This window comes from Cephus cinctus, unplaced genomic scaffold (genome assembly GCF_000341935.2).
Source record: "Cephus cinctus unplaced genomic scaffold, Ccin1 Ccin1_scaffold0189, whole genome shotgun sequence".
Taxonomy (NCBI): Eukaryota; Metazoa; Arthropoda; class Insecta; order Hymenoptera; family Cephidae; genus Cephus; species Cephus cinctus.
The window spans coordinates 712,658-739,986 of NW_014332911.1; the positions used below are offsets into that span (position 1 = coordinate 712,658).

Genomic DNA, 27,329 nt, shown 5'->3' on the forward strand with positions numbered 1-27,329 from the left:
ATAAGAAATACGTCAAACGGCTGCATGATTTGACTGTCAGGATTTTCATCCGTGTCGGAATAGTCAAACTAATTCAAAATAAATTCGAGCTGAATGACTCGACCATTCTGATCTAACGTATAGGAAGAATCTGACTACAATGACTTGTTCCTCAAGGCAGAATGTTCTTCGTGACAGTATAGAATCATTCTGTGGTCCAGACTCTAGCTTCATTTATATCTCCAACTGTAAGATGTATACACCTTCCAATGGTAGACTATAGGGATGCAAGGAGGGTTTGTCACGAGTCTTCGTATTCCTGACAGGGACAGGATGTTTGACATTTTCAATTCTAGTTTCTTTTTCGGCTAGATTTACATTCTCTGTACCCGGACATATAGATAGACAAATCTAGACAGAGAGAGAGAGCGAGAGAGAGAGAGCGAGAGAGTGAAAGCCTGTTAAAGGAAATCCTGGTCCCAGTTTTCTTGACCCTTGACCTCTTCGCCTCCTTAGTTATCAATCCAAGCATCTCGTTCCCAAAGTACTCCGTTATTAATCAGTGCCATCGATGCTCCAGCCATTAGCCAGGACTTTCGAATAAATTAGTAGGTGCTTTAAGCGCTAGTTAATTCGCCGCCAAGGAGTCCCACCCTGTCAGTGAATTCTCTACGAGTGTATCATAATGCTTAACATACCAATTCGATGATTATCTCATTTCAATGGAAAGGTGGGGAAATAGATCGACCTTTAATCTGCCACTGTGTATTATACGTTCACAATAAAGTGAACGTCAATTGCAGCGACATGGAATATGAGGTCAGAATTATTTATCGGAAAAACAGGTTTGGCTCAAGTTTTGACTACGCAGACAATTTCACATGCTGCTAATGTTGTCGGATGACATAAGATTACGTGCGAGTCATATACATTCAGAGTTTACTACAAAGCAATTTTTCTAAGCACATAAACGTGGACGCCTATATCGCTGATCGCTGGTTTCGTAAGCGATTGGAATTTCATTCAGATTTTACTCGTCTTCCCTTGTGTACGCATGTAAATCTACTGGGCGATTCAAGAAAAACGTACTCCGACATTCCATCCTCGTTAGCATTCCATAGTTGCGTGAACCGTGCTTCTGGTGAAGCACCTGTAGTCTCAGCTATCCACTACGAAGACCAGCAGGTAGGCGCGACATTCGAAATCATGTTTTTCTCCTAGAAACCCCAATTTACAAGAGACACGTATCCCGTTGGCGCTGAAGAAGTAATTTGTGCCTGATTTCCCATTTCATTAGTAGGACGATGATTATTGCAGGAGAAGACGAGCTGCCATTAAGAATTATTATAAAGCAGCACATAAATGATTGGCGACATCGCATTATTTCCAATTGTAAATTGGATCAGGAGTTGGTCTGGAAATGTTTGAGTGTCAAAAAGGGAATCCTGGATGAGTAGCCAAGGACGATAGAAGATAAATGTGAAAAAAAAAAAAAATTCTATAAAAATTCTTACGAAGATTATTCAGTCCTTAGAATAATAACCCAGCAGTGGTTTTGAATCTCGTGGGAAAAGCATGGTGGTAATTGGGTACGGGAACACTAAACTCGTTTTGACGATGATATACGTCAGTGTCAGGGGGCGCACGTGGTTTTAAACGTCACTCTATAGATAGCCCGACGCAAAGTCAAAGGCCGCGAATATCGTAACTCGTGTGAACGAGACATAACGGCGCAGCGTCTGGAGTCTCTGCGAGCCGGGAATATTTTAAGGATATTTTTGAAAAATTATACAGAGCTTTCCAAATGTTTTTGAGCAACATAGCTCTGCATTACGTATGGTTCGGTTTAACATCGACTTATGGTGTCCCGCGCGTATGCTCCCGCAATATTGATCAATGCTCGTAATGGACGTCAACGTGTTATCGGTACGTCCGTCGGCAGGTCAAATAAAAATATCGCCTCGTCTTAATCTCTACACACGTGTTCACGTGTGAATGTACTTTATATCTACGCTCGATGCATTTCTTTTTTACATTTTTTTTCTTATAATGACTTTATATTATTTGGAGTGCCCTGTACATAATACTGGCAGTGAGTCAGATCGAGTTCAACGCTTTCCTCAATTCCCTTGATCATCAATGCTCATCGTTTGAGCGGATGGCATCACCAGTCGTTACGGAGAGACCAAGTGTTATGCTCATGGGAATTGAGGAAAGTGTTGAGACTTATAGCAGAATCATTTTTCATAAATGTCATCTGGCCTTTCGGTAGTCCACTGCGACACGTGCAGCTCGTACAAGAATATATCTGTTTATCTTACTGTTATCGCAGCATTTTTTTCAGCCGCCATATAAGCGTCACTTCCTGTCATTTAGGGAACCGAATTGTGATTTATTTGCGCCACTTTTGGATAGGCGCCGCGAGGTTAAACGGTCCCTGATGTCATACCGAGACACACCCCGGTTTTTTTAATTCCCTCGTGACATCACGAACTTGGCTAAGTGACGAAACCTTCCGTAAACTCTTCAACTCGGTCGACGTCTAAGCGAGTCCCAGGGCGAGTGCCAAAACCAACGTGAACGTCGTGAACGGCGTGAACCTAGTCTAGGACCGGTCTTGACTTCCTGCTTATTTACTCACAGCCAGAGATCAACCACGAAGTGATCACATCGAGCCAGCCAGTCCCCTCACGGCTTAGAGTATTTTCAGTCGAGAACCGCCTGTAGGGACAGGCCTTAAGCTGGTATAAGGCCCCGTTTCCATCGCGGATCAAGTCACCAGTCTGAAATAGAACATTCAATTAAATTCAACGACTATATATTTACATCGGCCCAATGACTTCGCGTACGTGAAAATCTTACGGTGAACCTCGCGACGTGGTATCTACCGGGTAGCCATAAAACAAAATTCAAAATCCTTTGATCGGCATCACTCTGATGTCACTTAGGTATCGAAAATACAGAGATGGAAATTTAACGCTAGTTTTAAACGAGACCAAAAATCATGCAGGTACTGTTTAACCTATGTTTCGTGTATAGGGCCAAATCTCTAGCACCCGGTTACGTTACAATCTATTCACGTAATCGCGCCACGTGTTCAGATTTTGAGATTCCACCCACAATCAGTGTCATTAATGGATCCCATACACGGTACTACTGAACGATGCCTATTAGAGGATATAAAGTGACCGATGTAACCAACGCAACTTACGACGGCTTTATCAGCGAACCTTGTAGATAGTCACGTGAGCCTTTGATAAACGCGCGAAGCTCTTTTCTCTCTTTCAGGGATTCGACGTCGTGTAGACGTGCCGGCGTAATACGTTTTCTCGTATTTCTTATCTCGGCTGTAGCTGTGTCTGCAGGCTAAAGTGAGACTAAGAGAAGGACACGGTGGAATGATATAAAGGACAGCCTGTACTGTCAGCTACGTATGAAACATCCTATAGCCTTGATATTAATCCTGATGCGCTCTTTACGTGCCAACTTCGTTCTGCCGGGATCACGTGTCTTTTCTGTGCTTTGAATTTCCGAAACGAAATTCTTCTCCTAACTCCTAAATGACCCCTTCCTTCTGATCCTTACGAGCCCGACTCATTGTGACGTTTCACCATTTAACCTATATATGTATATTCAGTTTCAGAACTCTCTTGCTGATCTCCGCGATCCTCAATGCCACGTCGAGCGAGGCTGACTTTTTTTCCGAAAAAAGAGGTAAGACGAAGATCAATTTGTTGCGGTTAAATTGGAAACAGAGAGTTAGGAAAACTTTTTTACCAGAATTGAGTATTCAAATGCTCATCGTTTCGGGAGACGTGGCTTAAGTTACTTCTGTTATTTCAAGTTTTTATAAGAATATTGAATTTTTATCCACGTACGCCATTGTAATCTCACGGGCTTAATCTGAAATTCGATGGAATAGGTAAACGTATAAATCAGCCAGGGCTGTATCGAGGTGGTACTAAATTTGGAGTTTACCGTCTTAAGCGTAATTAAAAATGTAAAGGGAAAACTTTTCAATAAGCGCTGCTGCTTGGATTTCGTGGTTGAAACTTTTTGTTGGCAATCACAATTAATCCGCAAAGATTTGCCTGGGGGTTTGATACACTGGTATATTGCTACACGTTGCTGGTATAGCGGCACTGGGCTCTTATCACCCAGAGAAGGACGGTAGAGACGTGGTCGTGGACGTATAGTTCCCCCAGGATGCAAGATAACGACTCATCCCCAGCCTCATTTATACAGCCCAGCGAACGTCGTACGTAAATGACTTTTTGCGGTATCGTCATATTTAATAGGTGCCCCCTGGCCAGCCATTTGCATCGCGCGAACGGCCAGTAGGAAATGTTCCAAGAAATAGAAATACCACAACAATTACGAAAACATCCGGTTCGTTCACGAACGATAGAAACTAATATGTATCAAAAGTCCCAAGATCTATTTACAGTCGCCCGGAGAACGTAAGCAGCGACGAGTAACTTCCTGAACGCTTCTGACATCGGCTCGACTAAATCATAACTATTTTTAAATCATTTTCGCTATAGTTAAGTAGAATTATGAAGAGTTCCACAGTGTGCATGGGTATATGGATACGGAAGAAGGGTGGCGTCTCCGAACGTGGCTGAATGTGGCTGAATGTGGCTGCCCGATTTGAAATTCATAGCACACGCGTATTCACGATTGGTCCATAAGTCTCGCGTAGATAAAACATAAAATCTCCCTCTCCCAGGGGATGTACGGGAGGTTGCCTTTTTGTTTTACGTATCTTTCACCCTCTTTTACCTTAGCCTTAGCTGCACATTCTCTTATCCAGAAGCGATAGCCTCAGGCTCCAAATCTCAAGCTTCGTATTAAAATCAAAGAACGTCTCGGGAACTTCTTGGAGCTCAATTTCGAGGAACCCTTTCACTTTCCTACAGTGCGCTTAATGCACATAATAATTCCGAGCGCCGTTAATACCCACGCATCCAATTTACAAAATATTCCAAGAGAATTCTCAAATTTGCATATTACCATAACTCCACCAGGCACTCCTGGAGAATCGTCGTGCTCGCCATAGAGAGAAAATTTAACGTCGTTCCCGTCAGAAATATTTTTCTCAAATATTTTCTAACGTTACCGTAAAGCGTAACGCGGACAGTGTATATCTCCTGAAACGTATAAACGTAAGAATAGTATTTATCCGAAGACGTAAAGAGGATCTTCTCCTCCATCGGCAAGATTTTTGTCGCCATTATCGACACTCTTCTCGAATGCTCCAAAGAGCTAAGACACGCAGCACACCCACAGGTAGCGTCGATATGCCAGTGCGTCGCCCTAAGCACGAAGCGTCGCCGTCTTGATGCTTTGAAAACGAGCGGCACAAACTGCTCGGCTAATAGAAGGAAAATATTGAGTTTAAAGTTATGGAAAATAAAAGACGTTTCAATCCGAAAGGTAAGCGCCGGCACGGAGCTCGGAGCTATCGACTGCAGTAGACGTTGATGGGGTAATTTTTTAAAAACATCATTCGATCACCGAGATCGATCTAATTAAAGACAAAAAAGGCAGCTCGATACAAAATTGTGTCAGCCTCAGTAATTCAGATGGCGCTCGTTGATCAAACTTTTTTTTCTCATTGGATGAATTCGTTCGACCCCATGCATTATTTAATATGTGTCCAGAATGAGCGTCGACATTGGTTCGGTATGTAGATGTACCGTGGAAGCGAGTGAGTGGATGGTAGGGATATCCAGGGGATATCCAAGGCTGGGATGAATCGAACGAAAAAGAAAAGTAGAGGAAATCGTGGGGACGTGATACAGTCAGTTGTTGTTTGAGGTAGACGTATTCGACTAGGAGCGTGCTTGGAAAGTATAAAGCACATTGTATAAAAGAGCGACGATATATCTTCAACTTATGAGGGCTCCTTCTCCTTCTATATGTATATGTATCTTTCTTTTCCTCCTTGTAATACCGTCTTTACGGGGTTCGCGGTCCACGGTTAATTCAAGATCGTCGAACGCAGATCGATAAAAGGGATACCTTAAGGTCCTTTATGAAAATCCACTTGCAATGTCGCAACGCAACTTTTGTTCTCCCACGAATTTTCCTGCTAAGTATTTGCTAACGAGTAACTGCAACGTATATCCGTCACAGTGTGGATCCTAATGAATTTTGAGGTGCGCATTAGCAGTCGTAGGAAAAAAAAAGTGAAAAATCGTGCGGGTCATTTCCCAGCTTGATTTCTGGGGGTTTTGGCAAATAGGGGAAAAACGGGAAAACAGTGTTGGGGTTAAAAAAAAACGGTCCTGCAGCGGGAGAGAGGAAAGTGCTCTCTCCCCCCTCCACTCTCTCGCTTTGGTCTCTCGCTTGAACGAACTCGTAAAACAACGCGGTGTTCCTATCTCTCGCAAAATAAAACACATGACGGTTGCTGCCCGCTTCTGTATCCATGTGCCAACGGTCCAGTGTACACAAAACTGTGCAATTTCTCCCCTATTCGTCTCATTCACAAAGGATTCCCCTCGCCCTTTGAATGGGTCGATTCAAGTGTGATGTTGCGCCGGAAGTCTCCTGACTCGAAGAAGAGACGTGCAAGAATGCACAAAGTCAGAAGGTGGCCTGCCAACCGATAGCTCCAAATTAAAATGGCACATCTAACGAATTTTCGAAAGTTGGTATTACGTACAGCTTACGTACCTTCCTTGAGAAATGAAAGCACTGGACATTCTGCAACGGTTATCTCGAGGATCGAGTACCGCGGGATCCAAATGAACGTTATCGTCAACCTGAGCTAGGATCCAATGGGAAAGTGGTAATTGTACTGGTTGGGGTGACGATGAAATTACATAGCGAGCTGGAAGAACGACTCGAGGTTTCGCATCTACGTACGGAGCCTCCACGTGACGACTGTGCGACGAGTGCTGGGCTAACGAATGGTCGTTATTTCGCTCGAGACAAAAGCCTCCCTTTACACGACACAGCAGCCACTAGATCCCCGCGTGAGAGGGAAGTCTTCCTTAGCACGACTTCCTCATCGTGCACTACGTGACCGTTCTACATTTAACTGCGCGACGTTTTAGAAACTACAGGAGATGAAGAACAATTCGATGTAATAGGGGGAGAGAGAAGAGGAGAATTCGAGGGACGGGTTTGTCTTGTAATTTCGAGATGGGAATGATTCCAGTACATTGCATTGAAGTCTCGGGGAATTCTGGTCCAGGGAGGCTGCACTTTCAAGATACACGTATTCTGCATCAGGTTCTTAAGAATCTGTTGGAAATTCCCATAGCTGCCCTATGTACCAGGCTACCATTTCCACGTTGGCTTTTACACACGACTCCCAAGGGCTCACCGAGCGATGATCGTACCTTCCTCCTCCGAAGATGGAGAACAGGAGGACCCCGTTACGCTCGAGACGTTCCGTTGCGTTTTCCTCGTTGCATATTTTCACCAGGAGCCTCCAGGAGCTTTCATTTAAGCTTCTTCCACGCGCGAGCAACCTTCTCCTACTTTACGGAGCTTGTTCCGCTCTTGTATCCTTCATCGTCCTGAGAGGATTTCCTCGTAAATTCCCACGGTTGAAACTGCACCCAGCAAAACGATTTGAACTTTTCGTTGCAAACATTAGGTTGTAATTTTCCCTTCTTGTTTTCTTCCCGCAGCCACCCCCTGCTCGTTCCTCGAGCATCCACACTTTGCAGAACTCTCGCTACTCGAGCCGGAATTGCAACTCAAATATTTGCCAGCGACTGAAAGTACTTGGGAGACTGTTTGGTCCTGTTCAAAAGACATTTTATAACTTTTTTGGGTAAAAGTCCTTCAGTCGCGAATAAATTTATTGAAAAATTAAAATTAAGAGGGCCCCTTAAAAATTAGAAGGGACCTTGGAATTTGCGTCAACTGCAATGCCGGCTGTTATGCGGACGATAAATTTTCAGTGGTTCGCTCAAAGCCGTAAATTTGAACATCAGTAAGGAACCACGTATAAGGCTTATAGGTAAAAGCAGATCATCCGCTTCCACATTTCGATCCTGAGCGCAAGTTTAGCTGCCTGCTCAGCATCATAAACCTGGACCGGGCTTATCGGTAAAACCCTTCAGGCTGGCTTCTGACCATTTTTATTCCTCTCCGTTTTATTAGAAAGTCGCAGATGTCATATCGAAGCTGCCCTTATACTGGTCCACCCTGTCCCTACCCTCTTTTCATCTAAACCCTAGGAAATCGTCATGTAAATAATTCCCCTGCCGCGCGCAGGCGACTCCATTATCCAGGGAAAGAGAAAAATATATTTCAAGGGACTTTGCGACCCTTGGTACCTCGCAGCCACGTGTCACCCTATAATCGACATCCTTAATTTCCTTTATCTCGGGCCGACCTGAGTACTCGAGGATGCTGATGGGTACTGGCTGTCTGCCAGAAATACCATCTCAAACGTTCCATGGCCACGCGCAATGTATTACTGTTACGCATTCTTACGGGATCTTGATAGATCGTTACACGCGCCTCTCGTCTCCTCGTATTTATTTCTTTTCTTCCTTCTCTCTTTTATCTTTTCCCTGTGGTTATACGGGGGAGCACCGGACATTCGAACAAACTGGTTTTCGGTGGGTAGTGTAAAGGCAAGTGGTATACAGCGAGCTGCAGTGGTATAGCGACGGACAGAGCAATCTGCAGATGCAGGTCCAAGGGCGCTTCGTAAGATCCTAAGCAGTCGTGGTTCATTGGCTCTATGATAAAGTCGTTAACGTGCGTCATCCTTTTTCTCCTGATGATCATAGATTACGCAATAATAGTTGGAGTCCCGTCTTCGTAATTTCCTCCTATGACTTTAGGCCTTCACGGGTCTTTCTATCGCGAAGATAGTTTTATCAACTTGTTAGCCAAAAAGAGAGATTTTTACTTATCAATCTTCGAAAATTATGTAAAAAACAGGAAATCTTTTTCTCGCAGGACCTTAAAGCTCGCTCGGCATATGTCCTTCGAGATTCTCTTGCAATGGCCCAACTAAAAGGAGAAGCGCTAGATATAACCAGCAGCAGTACCATTCACGTGGATTCCAAAAGACGTGCAAGTACTGTATACGACTGCGACTACTTCGCGACGTGGAATTCTCTTTAGCGAGTATCGTGGGGATAAGGTGTCTTCCGACGAAATGGGAATTGCAACCGTGTAGCGCCAGAGGGTAGAGAAATAAAGGAGAGAAGAGAGAATGAAAGAAAAAAAAGGAGTGGCCATACAATAGGAGGCAAAGGGTCTTTTTAAAGCGTGGGTAATTTTCTGAGTGTCTGAGGACGAGTCGGCTGACATAATATGGAGCTATTTGGAAGCTGGCCAAATGAAACCGAAGAATTAGGAGATAGACAAGACCTGGCCTATATTTCTACCCAGCCTCTCTCCCCCCTCCCCCTCCCTCGTAAAGTGCCGTTATTATTCTTGTTATCGTAATACAGTTATAAAAAAATTTTTGACAATTGAGATTTTTTAAAAACTGTAACATGGTTGAAATATGTTTCCGATAAACCGCAAGGTGTTTTTGCAATTTAATTTATCAAAGGGATTTTCTGTGGCGTCTTTTCGGAGTTTACTACATGTATTCTCGTAATTCTCTATTGGAATCGGTATTTCTCACCGGAGTCCTTTGTAATCCCGTGGGAAAATTGATTCCGTATCTTCGGTCAAATATATCCTGGACGGCGGTGTAACGTGGCTCGCTAAAGCGGAAGACAAACAATTCCAATAAATGTCGGGAGCCAATGGCGGGGAGCTTAATTTCATCGATATAAAATCGAGCCGATACGATTTGTTCCCTTTTTTTTATCATTCTCTCGGTGCACCGGGAAACTTTGACCACTGCGAATCGATCGGCTCGCAACCGCCAATAGACTTTATGCTATTCCCTTTCTCTGTTCGTACATGACCATATGACGTGTGTACTTGGAAATTTCTTCTTAACTTTTCGAATTTACCAACATTCACGTATATACGTATGGTATGTGCAATACATAGAGCTCCAGTCTTTTTGGCTTCCTTTGGACTTTCTGGCGCGAGAAGAACCGGGGTCATCTTCCTTCGGGACGACATGGAGGGGTCGTGTCGTTTTGTTAGGATTACGGTGCGAAAGCCGTCATTGCCTTTTTCACGAATTCGCCGAACGAATAAGCCAATTTTCGGAGCTGCTTCTCATCGATATTTCAAGGGTAGTTTGTCTCGGTGTGTGAAACGACCTTTTTACAGGATGACGAATTCGTGTTATCGGGAACAATTTGTTCCTGAGGGAGTCACCCGGGGCAGGGTTCCGAAATTTGCGGAAGGAACAAGGAACAAAAAATGGTCCTCCAGGAAAGATAATAGGAAATTTTGAATACGAATTTCCTGCGGCTACTACATCCAGCGGAATTATGGGAGATTTCGTTTTTCTAGTTTTCCTGCACAATCATCCTTTCCATCTATTTCCCATCTGGTTCGTCACTCTCTTCTCGCTACATGGAAACTCGTGAAATGTCCCACGGCTACAAAGAATGATAATAGATAAGTTCAAAGGCCATGAAAAAAAGTACATTGTGAGAAATGGCGAAAGAATACGAATAAGACTACAGTGGCGCGGAGCGTTAAACCAACCCTTTCGTATCTTCGGACGACCGTAGTTCAAGTCATAGCGGGAATATCGCTGTTTGCGAGCTGGAAATAATTGCTGTTGGCTTTATGGCCAATAAAACCCAAAAGTATCGGATTCGTCTCACGATTTCTCGATATATCAAGATCACGAGGTGATCCCCGTCCGAGATGGTCGTCAGGATGTTGCGAGACCGAAACCTCATCCTTCCCGCCGGACCACTGGCAACATCCGTCCTTTTAATCTTATCGTTCGGCAGAGCGCAGTTTCCTCTCCAAATTCGTTGACGTTAACCCGCGAGAAGGCGCGCTAATGAGTCTTTCTCTCTCGTGACGTGACTCAACTTATGACGAGTGAACCCTCCGAAGAATGACGCACCAAAAAAGAGAGAGAGAGAGAGACGCTTGAAATGCCGCAACCAGCCTCTGAATTAATCGACAATTGTTCAATTCGCACTTTGCCAAACAGATGAATATATACAGAGTACCGAAGTCACGCCTGTAGCACCGAGAAAATATTGAAGACGCGACCCCCTGCATTAGTCATAAAGGCTTTATCGCCCCATAGAGATGCACGTATCCTTCGGTTAGAATTTAACAATACAAAACTATCTACCACCTAGCACTTTATAAGTACGAGTGACGTCCCGAGATACTTATGCAAAGCCTGAATGATGTACGAGTAAATAACTCGAGAGCAAGTACATTGGTTAATACATGCTACGGTACATGATGCGCCGGACGGATGCCCTGCCTCTTCAAGTATTTATTCACCTCCATTATGCAACCGGATCGACGACCGAGAATTACATCAGGCAACCCTCGAACGACCCCCGACGCATCGTCGAGACTTTCGTTTTACCGGCATCGCACCCACCCACCCTTACGCAACCCTTGGGTTAACCCTCTCGAGGTTTACGGCACTCTTCACCCTACTTCAATGAGAACGCCAGTTTTCAGCGGCGACACTCAAGTTCAAGGTTCCTCCTTGATCGCACCAGTGGACGCCTACTATGTGTGCACTATTCTTTAATAATTCTGTACTCTATTTTCTTCGTGCATTTAATTATACAGTCTCGCTGGTACTAGAGAGGACCGTCCAAAATACATAGAGACGTACTTGAAGTACTATGTATCTATCTTTGTGCTGCTATTCTATTTATAGTCAGCTAGCAGTTAATTGTACCTGGTATATAAAATGCTGTCGTGCAGTGTAATAGTACCGCGAGGAAGGATGCGCGTGCGTACCGGGTGGGATATAAGTAAAATATTAATATACAATGTATTATATTCGAGGCATGGGACGGGGGAGGGGGCGTTTAATTTGGTCGAATCGCTTCACGCCTCGCTTCGCTTCGTCTACTCGTAAAGCTTTCGGGCGCGATGAAAACGGACGTCGCGACGCTATACGGAAAATACTCGTTGCTCCGTGTCGCGATATCAAACGAAATAAAACGAGCTACCAGAATTAAAGCGATTTCCTTTGGAAATACGCGTGCGGGAGGATGAGGCCCGGGGGGTAAAAATGTTCGATGTTCACGCGAGGTATTGGATTTATCAGGAACGAGCGGTAGATCCGATATCGACGCTTTGCGTGCTTATCAATCGTTGATTGATCTCACGTGCAAAAAGCGCGTGAAATGGCTGCGATACGAGGGTGGCAAACAGACGTATATGGAATCGTAAGATTTTTACTTCTTTACGGATAAACATCGTAACTCTGGCCAGTAGACGATTCCAATAGCTCTACTGGCAGATTTGCACGGTGCAAATTTATCCAGAAGTAGCAGATCCAGCGCGGTCCATTGAGGCGAGACCCTTAAAGGGAGCGACTAACAAGGCCGTGGCGTCATGGAAACGCGTCTGCAGCGCATATGCAAATAAAGTGATCTGGCTTAAATTGTTTTATTTCATCCTGCCGCTGACACACGCTTCCGCGAACACTTCCGACAAATTGGACCGGTGTACCGGGTGTATACTCCGGAATGAGAAAACCTCGAATTCGCAATTTCTCCAGCGAACTCCCTTCCTCGGCCAGTCTGGCATTATTTTCTCTCTTCGTCCTACGTTCCTTCTCAGGAATCTCAAATTTGGATGGAGCAAGTGCATTGACCCGCCGCGACCAAGATTTCGTGCGGCAGTCCCAGCATCCCGTAACCCGGATCTCGCGGCCTTAAGATATTCCGCGCTTGTGTAGCGGGGCTTCTCAGTTTTACGGTACCTACGATATCCCACGTGCATTCGGCTATGCATAATTCGTAAGGGACGACAGAGGAACGAGTAGCGCCAGGTGGGAAATTGGGGAGGTATTGTGTATTCCGGATTTTTAGGGATTCTCGTCACGCGGCCTCGGAAGCAAAGTGAGATCTCTTGGAAGTTTCTTATCTCCCCGAAACGACAACCATGGGAGATGATAAGATTTCTCGAACGAATTCTTACCTGTGGATTATCGTTATGTAACGGGTAGAAAGAAAAATTATCGCAATCATAGATAAGGAAAGAAATTATCGATACTCTCCACTGCCACGTGATTCTCCACCCTTAACTTTTCCTAGGGACTTTCCGCGCGACGCCATTACACACGCACCACCGAACGTACAATCGGAAGGAAAATTGTCCTGTTGCTATCGAGACGACAGATCGAACGTCCCCATCCATTTTGCCCGTCGTTCTACCTCGGTGATCTTATCCACCTCCCAGCATCCAAGGGGATGGATAGGCGCTCGAAAGATTCTTGCGGTGTCTTGAATATCCGGCGTTAAGTTTCCGTAAATTAACGACGGGGCGTCTTGACGTTACGTCGACGCCAAAGGAATCTCTTTCTGGATCGTGTTACGTCACTGTCTAGGTGTCTGGGTATCGTATGTTCACAGGACGCATCCCTTGGTTATAGAGGGGAGCAGCTACCTCTGAAATACACAGACCACCCCATCATCCTCCATAACGTACTAACGCGTGTCGTAGACCAATGGCATATTTGATTTCTAGATAGTTACACGATACACTCGATAACAGGGCTGATTTTTATTTTGACTTCTATCAAAAAACCTACCCTTATACGATAATTGAAGTACTTACTTACGAAGGTAACTGTACGAAAGTTGTCATACAGTTAGCAAAGCGTTCGGTCGTTTGGTCCAATTAAGTTGCCGGGGTAACATCCAGTAATGGGATTGCCCTGAAGTTTGCAACGCAGTGGCTACAGTAAATATGTCTAGCTCCATGGAGAACTTACCTACTGACTCTACCCTATCATTCATATGCCGATCGTGCGCAGTCGGTAGTGTCAGTATGTGGTAAGTACCCAGAAGGAATGTAATTTTACTTGAGAATTCGAATCTCTCTAGCAGCGCTTCAGATACGCGCGTTAACGAAACTTTGGCGTTCTATTTGTGACGTCTCCTTGCTCTCTAAACAATATCCGCCATCCGGAATTTCCAGCAGCCAGACAGAACAGTTTGCCTAATTGGCAGACTCGACGCTTCCTCGTTTTACACTTGAAATCTCACGTCACGTCTTTCGTTTCTTCCTATATGGACCTTCGTACTGAAAATTATCATTCTGTAAGAATGAGATTTTATTTCGATATCAGGCAAAGTTTTTCATATAGCCCAAAAAATAAAGGAGTCGAAGCAGCTGCTGCAGGACTCAAAACTAATATCGGAACGCGTCAAATTAATGGGAACTCGTGGGGGGGGAGCAATTTATCGCGAGTACCGACAGCAAACAGAAAACAATGAGAAAAGCAGGGTGTAGCAATATAAACAAGGGGTTCCGAGGGCAACAACCCCGTAACAAGTTTATTAAATGTTATATCCGCGAAAAAGGAGCTGTCGGGGTTTGCGCTATTTGAAATAAAAGAACGACAGGTTTCTTTGAGTGGATAAGCGATGGGCGAATTCAAGGCAAAGTCAAGTTTCTAGGAGAACTGCAAGAGACGCGGTGTCTTCTGGGAAGCAGGGAAACTAGTTTCGCTAATATAGAAAAATTGCTATGAGCGTCTTTGACGGCGGCCAATATAGTCACGACGTCCTGCGTCGCTTCCGTTTCAAAATCTGAAATAGCTATACGTGCCGAAGAGTGCAACGTATCTGCAGAGGCACGCGTTATCTACTGTACCGACTGGGAATCATATTTAGGGATTTAATTTCCAAAATCCTTCGCATCTCTTTGAAGAAAACCCCATCACTTACATTTCATTATGGCGACGGAGTCTCGATTGCCGAAGATTAAAAACTTTCTGGAAATATTGTAAAGTCCACTTATGTCAATGCAGAAATGCAGCCAAGAAAGTAGGTTGAGAGGGTGGAGATATCCAAAGAAATAGAAGTAATAATGATTATAGAAAATGTATATATGTACTTTATTCTTCTGATGTTACGTTATATTATATATTACGATCACCCGTTATATTACCATATAAAAGCATACCAGACGACTCGAGACCTTTTACTCGAAATCGCAAGAGTTTTAAATAGATCTTTTGATCTGTCGCATGAAATTCTAACACGTGGATCAATTGTTTGATTACAGTGATATTCAAATTCGATTTTACTGCGACCGTAGAATTTTGATTTGTCAAATTTTCAAGAGTCAGGATTCTCTTTTTTGCCATTCAGACGAAATCTCTAGGTGAGATTGAAGTTGCATGGTTACGCGAAATTAAAGCTCCAGCTGCTTTATGAAAGAGTCGGTAGGCCGTGAGGGTGCGAGGGAGAAGGGCTGCTAAGGGTTACACTGGTTAGACAATACGAGGATATGTTGAGACTCGGCACTCAGACTCTTGCCTGAGGCTTTTGCTAATAAACAATATAACTCTCACCTGTCTTTTGTATGCTTTTTGATGCTTCCTTCCATTTTTCATTCTTCCCCTTTTCTTTTCTTTCATTACCCCGTTTCATTCTACCCAACTGTGTTTTTTTTGCTACTTTGAAGATTCAAGGGAAACCTTAGCGAACCACGAGGCTCCTTGAATCGGAAAGAAACGTGAATAGAATTTTTTTTTTATAAATAATTCTTCACCAAGTTTTTCCCGTGAACGAATCGCAGTTCCCGGTCGATCGACGCGTGTAAAATTAGTACACGTCTTTAGGTGAGGTAAAATAAGGTAGTTATTTTGGGTTTCCTAAGTTTCTTTAACAGGAACCTCGAGGTTGTGTGTGGTTTGTTCTGGAGAAATATTTGTCGGTTCCTGATTAGCTATTTTCCCTCGCGTCCAGGTCCTGGCAGGCTGATATATCATCCCTCGCGTCCAGGACGTTTGTTCTTTGCAAATAGCACACCCCTTGGATAAACTATATCTATCCACATGTTTTTCTATCTATGCTCTCCCTTCCTTACTCACTTGTTAATTTACCTTCTGCTGCTCTACACTCAAATACTCCAGTTGATATTTCTGCCTGCCCAATCTGACCGGAAATTAATGGATAGACCTTCTCAATACAATTTCCTATGTAAGGTAAACGCGTCAGGGTTACGCTTTTTCATAATATCAGATCACGGAATTTTAGTAATAAAAATCTCAAAGGATCAAAGGTTGGCACAATATTTCATGAAAGTCTGCCCTTTTTTTTTCGCGAGTCAAATATTACGTGGAAACGAGATTTCGAGTACCTTTCCACGGTAGAAATTTGTCAACGGCGTCATTCGTTCCTGGGACAAAAGAAATATTCCAACTTTCTCTGAGAGTGTGTCTTGTCTCTGGTGAAAACAAGAAACGAATCTAACACAACGAGATCAAAAGCAGAGCAGAGATCTGCAGCAAATACGTATAGTCTTTTCCCATTTTTATTTTCCGTCACCTTAATAGAATCGCGAAAAAGAATATCCTTTCGATTCCATCCATTTTCGTCGTTCGTCATTCGAAAAGATTTCCACCACACATATTTGTTCGAGCGAAATTTCACAAGGAAATTGCAAGAAATTAAATTTTTTCCGAAAGTAAATTCCTTTCGAAAGAACATGAGGGATGGCAACTCGTGAACGACTCGACGAGGTTATTTATCATCGCATCGAATGACGGTGACTCATTGTATCAGTCGGCATCAAAGAGAACGTACAAAAGATCCTTGAGAAAAGGAGAATAATTACCAAGATTTGCCCCAATATCAGCATCATCAATTTTACCCTCGGAACAAGAAAAAAAAGGGGGCATCGCAAAATCGCAAAATCGACTCCTCCTACGTAAAGGCCTGACTGAACAAAAGAGGGCTGTCCAAAAGCTTGCGATAATTCCGTCTATATATACTCCCGCTGCTCTCCTTACGGTTTCGCATTGAATTCTTTTGGAAAAAAAATCCCTAGCATTGACTGCTATTAATACATCCAGTCAAATGTCGAGTACACACCGAGTGTCCCACGTGCACGTATCGCGACCCTCGCGCCATATTCAACAGGCACTCCAATTAACCCTGTTTTCAATTAATATTTTCGCGCCCGCCTCGCACCCTGGAGAAGTTCCAAGTGCGATGACAGACGAATTCCGTGGACCCTTTTCGTCACTCATTGACGCGGTCACGCCACCTCTTAGGAATCGGGCTATTAAAAAAGGCGCCCTAAATCAACAGAGCTTTCCCTCGAAACTCCCTCGAGGGTTTTACAACAGTCTTACCGGAGTGGCCTGGCCACGATTGTTGTGCGCAGCAGTTCCATGAGTCAGGTGGAATTAGTATCTACAGGGTGTACGAGAATTATAGGAATATAGAATATACGAAGTAACTTCGTATCGTCAGCATCCCCTGAACGTCAGGCTACAACAAAAGTTACACTCGAAGAACAATTTTTTGTCCTCCGCAAAGTCCTGTTACACGAGACACATTCATGGGCAGGAATTTTCATACAAATCCGACTTTTACGGGTTATAAATCAGGAAGGTTTACGACTAGAGCGTTATAAAAGGCACGTGGCCATTATTCGAGTCTGACTCGTTTGTTTCATTCGCCTGAAACTTTTTTCACGTGCCTTCCTTTCGTTCGGTTTTTAGTAGTGCAATTTTTCTCGATCGGGATTCTCATACGATTTCGAAAATGGTTTCATTAGGGTGAAGGATGGGATGGCTGAGGTTTATCAAGACTATCTATAGATACCGATAAAACGTGGTATGCAGAGAAATATGGGTAGTGATTGGGTTTTGATCATAGGGGTGCAGATTACGTGGTTCAGGGTATTCAGGAGCTGGTTGGAGGATTTTTATAATCTGTGAAGGGACAAAGTAGGTGGCGACCGTAACGGGAAGCCAGAATGGCTGAATCGGGACTACTTCTGGCGCCATCTGTCTGCCATCTTACGAACTTTGCCGTGCTAAACATTCGTTCGATTTTATAGGCTGCGATATAGGATACTCCCTGTAGATATCTAGAACACTTCACAGCAATTTTATATAGAATTATGAATTTAATTTAATCAATTTCTACATCCTTCACCCGTGCTCCACTGATTAAACCCTTTTTTACTTGGTTGCCTGAATATTATTGTAAAATCCCATGATGGGTTAATCGGCGATTTATCTAGCGCACAAAACATTTGAAAACGAGGAAAAATTATCGACCTATCAATATTAACGAGTGGTGAGCCGCGATAGCCCGATTCGCTGACGTACCCAGTTAAACCCAACATTAAAAGCGCTTTCATCGATCGGTAATCGATTAATGAAAATGCACTCCGAATACCTCGATTTATTTCCCTAACAATTATCACGTACAACAAATACGACAATTTAAGTTCGCATTATGTGTTTTAATTTTAAAGCGTTTCATGTATACCCTTTGAATTTTTTATTGTCTGTTTCAGAATCCGAGTTTGATCTACTGAATGCTGCTGGTTATCCGGAAAATGACAAATACCAATATATGGACGATGGTTTGGATGGTTTCCCGGCGTTTGTTTTTCGGCCTGGCTCCGACGTCAAACAGCCGTACAGACTGTACTTGCCTGAAAAATTGCCAGCGGAATTTACCCTCGTTGCAACTTTCAAATCCATGTCCTCCAGTAGCAGCTACCTCTTTGCGGTTCTTAACCCTTTCGAGACGGTCGTCCAGCTTGGGATAAGATTGTCGGTGAGTGAAAATTGATGAATTTTAGCTGCAATTTTTTTGAGATATTTAAAAATTCGATACGGTAATCAAATCATCGTATGTCCATTTTATGTCTCAGGAGGGACCAGGACAAAATCAAAATATTTCTCTGGTGTACACAAACTCGGACGAACACACGCATTCCGAGGAAATAGCGAAATTCACGGTGCCGCCACTGACGAAGCGGTGGTCCAAGATTGTCTTCAAAGTCTCGACTACGGACGTCACTCTTTATTTAAATTGTCACGAAATGTCTCGGCAGCGGATCACCAGGATCCCACAGGAATTGGTTTTCGACACTGCGAGCACCCTTTACATCGCTCAAGCTGGACCGAATATTCAGGGGAAGTACGACGTGAGTAGATTACTATAGAAATTTGATTACTAGGATATTCCAGTGGATTCACTCATCTGTGGATTATCCGTGGGAAAATCACTGGACCGTACCGCACAGTACTACATCACTGGTCGACAAATAAAGTCGATCAGTCGATATTTTACCAAAAAAAAAATGTATTAATTTTATAAAACGAGTCTCGCAGATTTCACTCCTAATATTTAAGGTATTTAAAAGGTTATACAAATTTCACCATGACAATTTTTTTTGGAGATTTTTCAAAATCTTTCGAAGCTATTGAAAATAAATTTGGCAATGTAAAATAAGCATCCCAATCCCTTGAACCAATTGTGGGCTTTTGAACTTAAGAGAGAAGGGGAAGCAAAATTAAAAATTTCTTGGCGCCCCTTGTCATATTTTTATTTACTTCCACGAGCATCTACAACCTAAGTCCCATTTACGAATCTTTGTGCTAAATTGAGCTTCGAATTCAAGCTTTAAGCGTAAATCGAGGGTGATTCTCTTTTCAAAGCTTGAAGAAGAAGAGAGGCGATGAAAGCAAAGCAGGAAGGGAAGAAGGCAGATTGGTTTGCTAAGAATATACATACAAAGGGATTCGAAGGGTGAGAAGTACAAGCAACTTGAAGTCGGTAATGTCGTTCCTATCAGGCCTTATCGTCTCCTTACTTTGCCCTCAACTTTCATCTCCATCTCCATTCCCAGAATCCCCTTACACTTACTTGACTTTTGATGTCTTCGGGATAACAGCAGCCTGGAAAAGTTTTACTTCTGGCTGCCCGTTTCTCGGCCCCCGGCTATTCCGGATGCTGCTGGACCAGTCTCAACGGCCGCCCGATGCGCCGTCTCGTAGGACTAATTTCTATAAAATGCTCAGACTTCAAATTACCTGCCTGCTGTTTTTCCCTTTACTTCGAGTCTTCGTCTTCCTCCTTTGCCGGTTGGTTCGACTTTAATTCTGCTCCAGATACCTTTGGATCACTTAAATAATGTAAATCGCTATAACTATAGCTCGAGTCATCGACAGGCGGGAAATATCGAATTATTAATGCATCAGGGATGTAAAAGGATTACGAAATTATTGATTTTTTTCTTCGAGCCTTGCTTCTTCTTTATGGCTGCACTACGTGATCTGGATATTTCGCGAAATCGCCTGTGCTTTTCGGAGAGACAGGCGTTGATGGCGAATCGAACGAGAATCGAATTTCAAGATCTTGGAAGACAAGAAACGGCACCTTTGGGAATAGCCTGCTTTAGTTCTCGACTTTCCTCAAATTTCTTCGTTTCCGTTTCACAAGGTACCTCCGCGTATATAACAGCACACAACGTATAATTTTAAGGCTGACAGAATTTCCGGCTTGTTAAGCAAGAGACTCGTCCAACGATACTTGGAAAGCTCCGAGAAGTACGCACCGAAGGAGGACCCCATAGATTCCATTGTAAAAAAAAAAAAAGAAAACAGTACAGAGGCCTAAGAAAGGCGCAGGGGCTATCTCATTGTATAAAATTAGCCATTTCAGCTCTCTGTAGACGACTGCGAATTGGAGATGCTTGTTGTAATTTACCTAAAGTATTAAAACGTTCCTGTACCTGCGCGAAAGCACCATTTCCAAAAGGAGCGACGAATCTTGGAAATAGTTCTCATGGGATTTTCCAATTTTTCCTTTTCTCCAAGTATCACTTTTTTCTCTCAGTTTCTGGTTTTTCCGCACCGTCCGACAGACTGACTCTTTGACTTGACCCCTTGCCACCTGCTCCAGCCATTTACCCTTGCACTTCCTGAAGTGTAGGTTAAACTTTCGCGATGTCTCCGGGGAACGTTTAGGGGTTGTGCTTCCTTGTGGTAGTTCCCACTGTACCACAGGACTCCACACCGACCATACTAGAATCTAAAAATCTTATATAAACTCTTTTTCAGGCTACTCCCTTATTTTGGTATTTCGAGGGAGGCATTTGATTAATTCAGCCAAGTCGAATTATGCAAGAGGCGCATGAAATTTCTAGGGAGATTAGTCGGCGTCTCTTCTTCGTCCGAGAATAACTCGTTTAAATACTGATGGACGTGAATTATTTTCTTGATGTAAACTCGAGCCAATGCTGCCGCGTTATTCCAGTATCCCGGGCTACGACAACCGGACAGTAAATTGATTATTGATTCTGAATAAATTCCGTTGGACGTGTTTCTCGATTTTTCAAATTTATTCCCGCTATCAATATGCCTTGAGATTTAGTCAAGAAGATTCCCGCATCCGTGCATCCTTCTAATAAGATTTCAATTTTACCTCAGAGCTTTCGGGAAATATAGTCAATTTTGTTCCCGCTCGGCGAGATGTTAATACGATTACAAGTGATTACCAGCATCCACCTGGAATGAAATTAGCATAAACAAATTTTTGACAGAATCTCGTACAAGCCCGAGCGTACAATTATCGGATGGAATTATTTACCCTTAAAAAACAACGTAGACAATTACTCACAGGGAAAATGGAATAATTTATTAAACGACACACGCGTTCCCATTCGCGAACTTTATTTGAATCAATGTTAAATTATCTTTCTATCAACTATGTGCATTCATCTGGTTGCTCTAGTACGTTATAGCTCCACGTGTTTCCTTTCGTGCCCCCTTTTCCTTTTTACCCCTCGGTCGCAATATGTCGACCAGCACTCTTTTTTGCTTCATTGGATAATAAAGATTCGAACCATAACAGCACCCGCTATTAGAGTCCGAAGAAATTCCTGTCGAGTTTTCGCGTGAAAGGTATTTTTATAAAATTTTCAAATATTTTCAAATATTGGATCTGATACATTCTGTACGATTAGCTAACGTAATATCGGGACGCCGTAAATATTCCTAAGCAATTTAGCAGCCGTCCTGCGCATTCGTTATATAATAAATATCTTGTTGACCAACGCGACTTTATTTACCGGTAAACTGTAAATGCAGAAATTTAACTATTTTCCGGATTCCCGCCATTATTTGCGAGCAGAAAACTGCCGGAACTGCATCCAATAGGAAATAAATAGGATAGGGAAGGATTATCCTCGGGGGTGGTAGGGGGAACTGGGGAAGCGTCGCGACGCAGTCCGCCCTCTGCGTATTCACTCTGGCAAGAAGCTGCCGTGGAAAAGGATGGCAGATCCTCGAGAATTCCGGGCGGTTTAATTTCCCAAAAAGCTGGATTTTCCAGACTTAAGAAACTTTTCTCCTGTCTGTAGCTGACTCGATTTATCGTTCGGAATCCCACCCGATAGATAATAGACTATCGCGTAAGAATTCCGAGCACTCACTCCAAGTCAAGTGCAGTTCAATTCGCTCACTAATCAAAAGGTAATTCACTGATTTGGCACCTAATACATTTCTTAAAGTTTCCGGATATTCACCAGTTAATTAGCAATAAAAGAAAACTCAAGTTTCGCGTATCTCGTTGGTATCACGTAGAAAGAGGTTAAAGGCCCGAAGGGAGGACAATCGAATTTGCGGCGAATGGGGGGGAGGGGGGGGGTGGCGCGAAAGCCTGTTATCAGATGGTAGCTTATATAAATCCCCGCAATCAAAAGATGCCCATCTAAACAGTGGCAATCACCCGGGAAGGATAAATGCCAGGAGAAATGTCGTCCCCTTCATTTTTACGAATCCCAAATTCGAACGAAAGGATTAATTATCCTGGCAAAAATATTTTACCCAATTGCCAATAGTTAGTTATAAAAATTATTTTCTCGATCCAGCAGCAAATTCAAGAGAGTAAATTTGACTGATTGTGCGAATCATGCAGATCATGACGAGAACCCTTTGAGCTAATCAAAGCCTTAAGAAAATACAGCCCAAGAGCAGAAAGGGTTCAAAATGCTCCTTGCAAACGGAAATTGAAAAATTCTAAGCGTAATCGTTTCCGTCTTATCTCCGATCTCATCTCCGTGAAGATATGGCACTTCTCAAGTCTCCTGCATTCTATCCCGAGATACAAGATACATTCATCGGCAATCGAATTTCACTCCTGCGCGGATCCTATGTATTTGTACCCATGATCTTCAAAGATCAAATTACGACAATAGTTGACCCGTAGGAGTTGGAAATCCTGGATCTAGAATGATACGGGATAAGACACAAGGATTATGCCAAGAAGGAATCTAACAAAAAGCAGGACTGGAATTATACGGAATATCGTACCAGACTGTAGTTTGCCAAGCGATTAGATGGAGCCATGCGATTCCTTGGAAGAGGCCAAAAACTCTTAAGAGAATATTCCCATACAGCTACTGCTAGGAATTAAGAGAGAATGAGAGTGGGAGAGAGAGAGAGTGTGTGTATACGTGACGCAGAGAAAGAAGAAGGAAGATATTGGTAACAATCCATAGTTTCTGATTTGGTCCAAAGACCTTTACATATAGGAGAGCCATACCGATAGCGATGGGAATCTGCCAAAATTTATGGCGACTCCAACCAGGAGAAAAGATTCGCGAGAATTTGGCAGAGCAAGGAAAGTACGCGAAAGCCAATAGACATAAAGCAAAATGGAAAATACTATTTGGCACGAAGGTCCAAAGGAATTTATGTAAAATCTACCATATAGGAATACCTAGTAGATATAATAAAAGGTGAGGAGTCCCTAAGTAACTGAACCACTTTGATGTCTTTGATAAGGATACGTATTACCTATACGTACATGCATCCTATATACCAATTTAAATTTTTACCTCAATTCCAGTATCTCGTGCACTCGAGTTAAACTTAAACGTGTATACAGTACATACTTATCATTTGGAGTAGCATAAAGCATTACGCGATCCCGGCAGAACAAATTGGACTGCAGGCATCATTTCCATGGATACCATTATCTTTTATTGAGAATTCTACTGAATCGTTTAAAGAACACAACAGTACCAGAGATGGAATACAAAATTGTCCTGATATACATATTACGAATGATAAGGGAGAGAGAGAGAGAGAGAAAAAAAATTATCTACCCTATCTATACGCTTTAGAGCTGAATGTTATTTCTGCCATACAGTTTAGAAAACTGGCTATTGTATTTTTACTATGTAATAGCGCTAGTAACAATGCAGAATCCCAAGTATAAGAAAACACGTGGATTCGCTCATATTGCGTTACGATACCTGACACAGCTTCGCCCGCTGGTAGTTGTATTCTTCTGATAGCGTAACAGCTAACAGGAGCATCCATTAGCTGTATACAGGACATACGGAGTGGAAGTAGAGACGATTCACTGATATCAATAATCGTACAAGTTTCCCAAGTGCAGTATGTGAAAGGACCTGTAAGCTGTAAGCAGTCGAAGCAATCTGGAATCAGGCTTAATGCAGGATCAAATCGACTTCCTGCATTTCTCTATTATCTACGGAATGCACTTGTGCCTATTTCTACTAATGTATTTCGCTTATCAGAATTTCTCTTTCCGCCATATACAGTAAGGTGAATACATCCTGGAGCTGTAATGTAATCACGTATGAATGTTCAGGTTATAATGACACCAACGTGCATGCGATTAGGAAGCTGTCGTCCTATCCTTACTACAGGTTGGACTTACGTACTCCTTGGGGATAATAAATAGGGGATAATTTACGTAGTTGGTTACACCTCTCCTTGTATTCTGCTGCTCGGATAAAAGTAATCGGTATCGTTTTTCTTCTTTTGGCTTCAGACCGAGTAGCCAGTTACACCTGGATGCTGCGCGCGCCAGAGAGAAATAGATAGCCAGGAAAGCAAGGAAGTGTCGTATACTGTGCTGCTGGCATATGTATGTACTATTGTAATAGGTAGGATAAAAGTAGTTGGAAGTATGTGGACCGAAAGAGGGATGCTGGGCTCTGAGAGTTAGGGGTTCAAATCCGGCAAGGTAACTTTGTTTGAGCTTTTTTTTCGGTTTAAGCATAAAAGTTGAAGAAGGTGAAAAATCTTATTTCACAGGTAAGACGTGGTCTTGCAGGTGCAGGGCTAACGTGAGAATTGCAACGTTGCCTGGAAAAGGTGTGGCGGCATTTTTATGCAGATGCGAAACTCTACGCGATTCGTCCCGTGTGCGAAATTTTGTCCCATGTCGAATACATAACGTGCAAATCAATTTTGGGTGGGATGCTCACGCCTACTTCACCGAAGAATGGACTGTCAGAGGATTTTATTCATGCGTTCCTTTTCATTCACACGCATGGAAATTGACTTACGTGGGAATCCAGGGAAGCGTGAAAATTGCGCGCAAACTGTTGCTCGCAAATATATGAATTTGGTAGACTTATCGATGGACGTATAGCATTCGCAGAAATGGAGAAATTTGAGAAATCTACCTGTCGCGTCGTATTTTCGAAATAACATTTTATATTCTGCAACTTTGACGAGGGATGGAAGGTTTCATCTCCGGATGGAAGATATATATACATATACACCTGTAAGATGCTTTCTAAAATTTTCAATAAGTAGAATAAAATATTCAATTTCTGAAAGCCATTTTAACTATCTGCGGGTTGTAATCGACAAAACACTTCAGGGCATGGAACAAATGATTCTCGAGAAAATGAATAATTAATAAGTTAAGACCCACGTGGAATCGAATAAAATAATCATGACACGAATAAATATTTAAGTATAATTCTTAGAGGATAATGCCTCCCTCGGGCAAGGAAAGTTAATAACGTCGAACCCCCAGGAAGTATGAATTCGCAGTTGTTCCGGTATCCGGTGTAATCGGACGTCGAGCTAATTCAAGAAAGAAATAAGGAGCTAAGTCCGCAGCGACTTCTCGCAAATTTTGAAGTGCGACGGGGTTGTAGCTCCAATAGCCGGAGGGTGCAATGTCTCTGTACTTGTGTATTCAGCTATGTATATTTGCTATTTATTTGCTATTTATTTTGCTAGTCCGAGTAGCAAAAGTGGGAGTAGGTACCAACCCCAGCCGACGATCCCCACCCTTGGCAGGCGTCGCGACGCTACTGGGGTTGCGCGTCGACGTATCCAGCTTCGGAAAGCGGTTAGTTCGTCGGACGGCCGGACGGCGGCAGCACCATTACCTCCGAAAGATCGCGCGCTCAAAGGCCGCCGGCAAGGGCTGCTTATGAACGCGCATTAATCGCGACTCAGGATTGTCGCTCGCGACAGATAACGAGAAAGCGAAAGAGGCACAAAACGCTCTGCCCGTCGTCACTTCATTGCTTTATTCCTCACGCATCTCTATCTATATACTTGTACGTGTTCTCTATATGCACCCTTAACACCGATAACGTAGAGTGCTAGAAGATTTATTGAGATTCGTTGAATTTTCCTCAATGAGAATTCGCCTTTAATTTCTCGAGTGTTGATCGAGGGTAGTTTGAGCTAATAGGCTTTTTTTCATACGTGACTCGTGCTGATACCTAAGTGGGTATACACAGATGTGTGGATAAATAGATAGATGAGAATTTTCGAGGATTTTATATTTGGGTCAGAAATTTAGGATTTTGTTAATATGAGTATATGGTGCGTAATGGGTGGGATAACGTGGAAGGATGATTTCGCTCGAATTGACAGCTGTCGGTTGGATATCAAGAAAATTGGAGAACAGAGAAAAAATTATTAGGTCGTAAAGGCATTTTGCTCGTGACTTTTTTTTATGAATCGAGAGACCTGCGAGAGGATCGTAAGGACGGGAAATCGTTGAATGAAATTGTAATAATAAATGTATTGCGATTCACGTTATTTTCTCAGCGATATTAATTTTTTTCAACTTCTGTATAATGGAGCTGAGCTTCTACAGGGTGATCAGTAAAATATTATTACCAAGCTTAACCTACTTGTTTACCGGACTATAAATATAATATCGTGGATTTTTAATATCTTTACGGAACGCTGAAACAGTCGATCGAACACTGAGCGTTGACGTTTCCTAAAGATTTATCTGGATAAATTCTAAGTCGCGATAAGTTTTTCAATTTTTGATTTCGAAAAAACTTTCACGGTCAATTTACGAAGGTTCGCTCGTTCGATGAAGAACTTGAATTTCATAGCATGAAATGTCTGAATTGAGTAAAAGTAGTAGCGTCCAAAAGTAATTGTGGTCTAAGCGGAAAACTGTGGAAGCGAATATATATCTTTGTAGTGGTTGCGCGAGACACGAGAAATCCCGATTTACGTTCAGGAGCGTATAAACTTCGTGCCAAGGGCCCCGAGAGAGAAGGGAGGGTCAGCAGTGAAATACATTGCCATTACTTGATACGAGAAGAAACTTCTTAACGAGACATGGAGGGTATAAGGAGAAGCGACAGCTTCTCACATGGCACTTTTTTAATTTTTCAATTTTAAAAAGTATTTCGGAAAAAAAGAAAATTGAAAAAAAAAG

At 42.9% G+C, this 27,329-nt stretch overlaps 1 protein-coding gene across 10 annotated transcripts in view; it reads left to right on the forward strand.

Moving 5' to 3' along the window:
- The window catches only part of LOC107264658 (collagen alpha-1(XVIII) chain), a 51,006-nt gene that overhangs the window by 899 nt on the left and 22,778 nt on the right, over positions 1-27,329 (forward strand). For 9 of the 10 annotated variants that reach the window (XM_015733146.2, XM_015733148.2, XM_015733153.2 and 6 more), the window contains exons 2-4: positions 3,617-3,693; positions 18,364-18,629; positions 18,727-19,002. In XM_015733146.2, the coding sequence (XP_015588632.1) occupies positions 3,617-3,693; positions 18,364-18,629; positions 18,727-19,002 (619 nt within the window). Of the gene's footprint in view, positions 1-1,145; positions 1,165-3,616; positions 3,694-18,363; positions 18,630-18,726; positions 19,003-27,329 lie in introns of those variants that run through there. The other variant, XM_025081934.1, reaches the window with a different exon arrangement.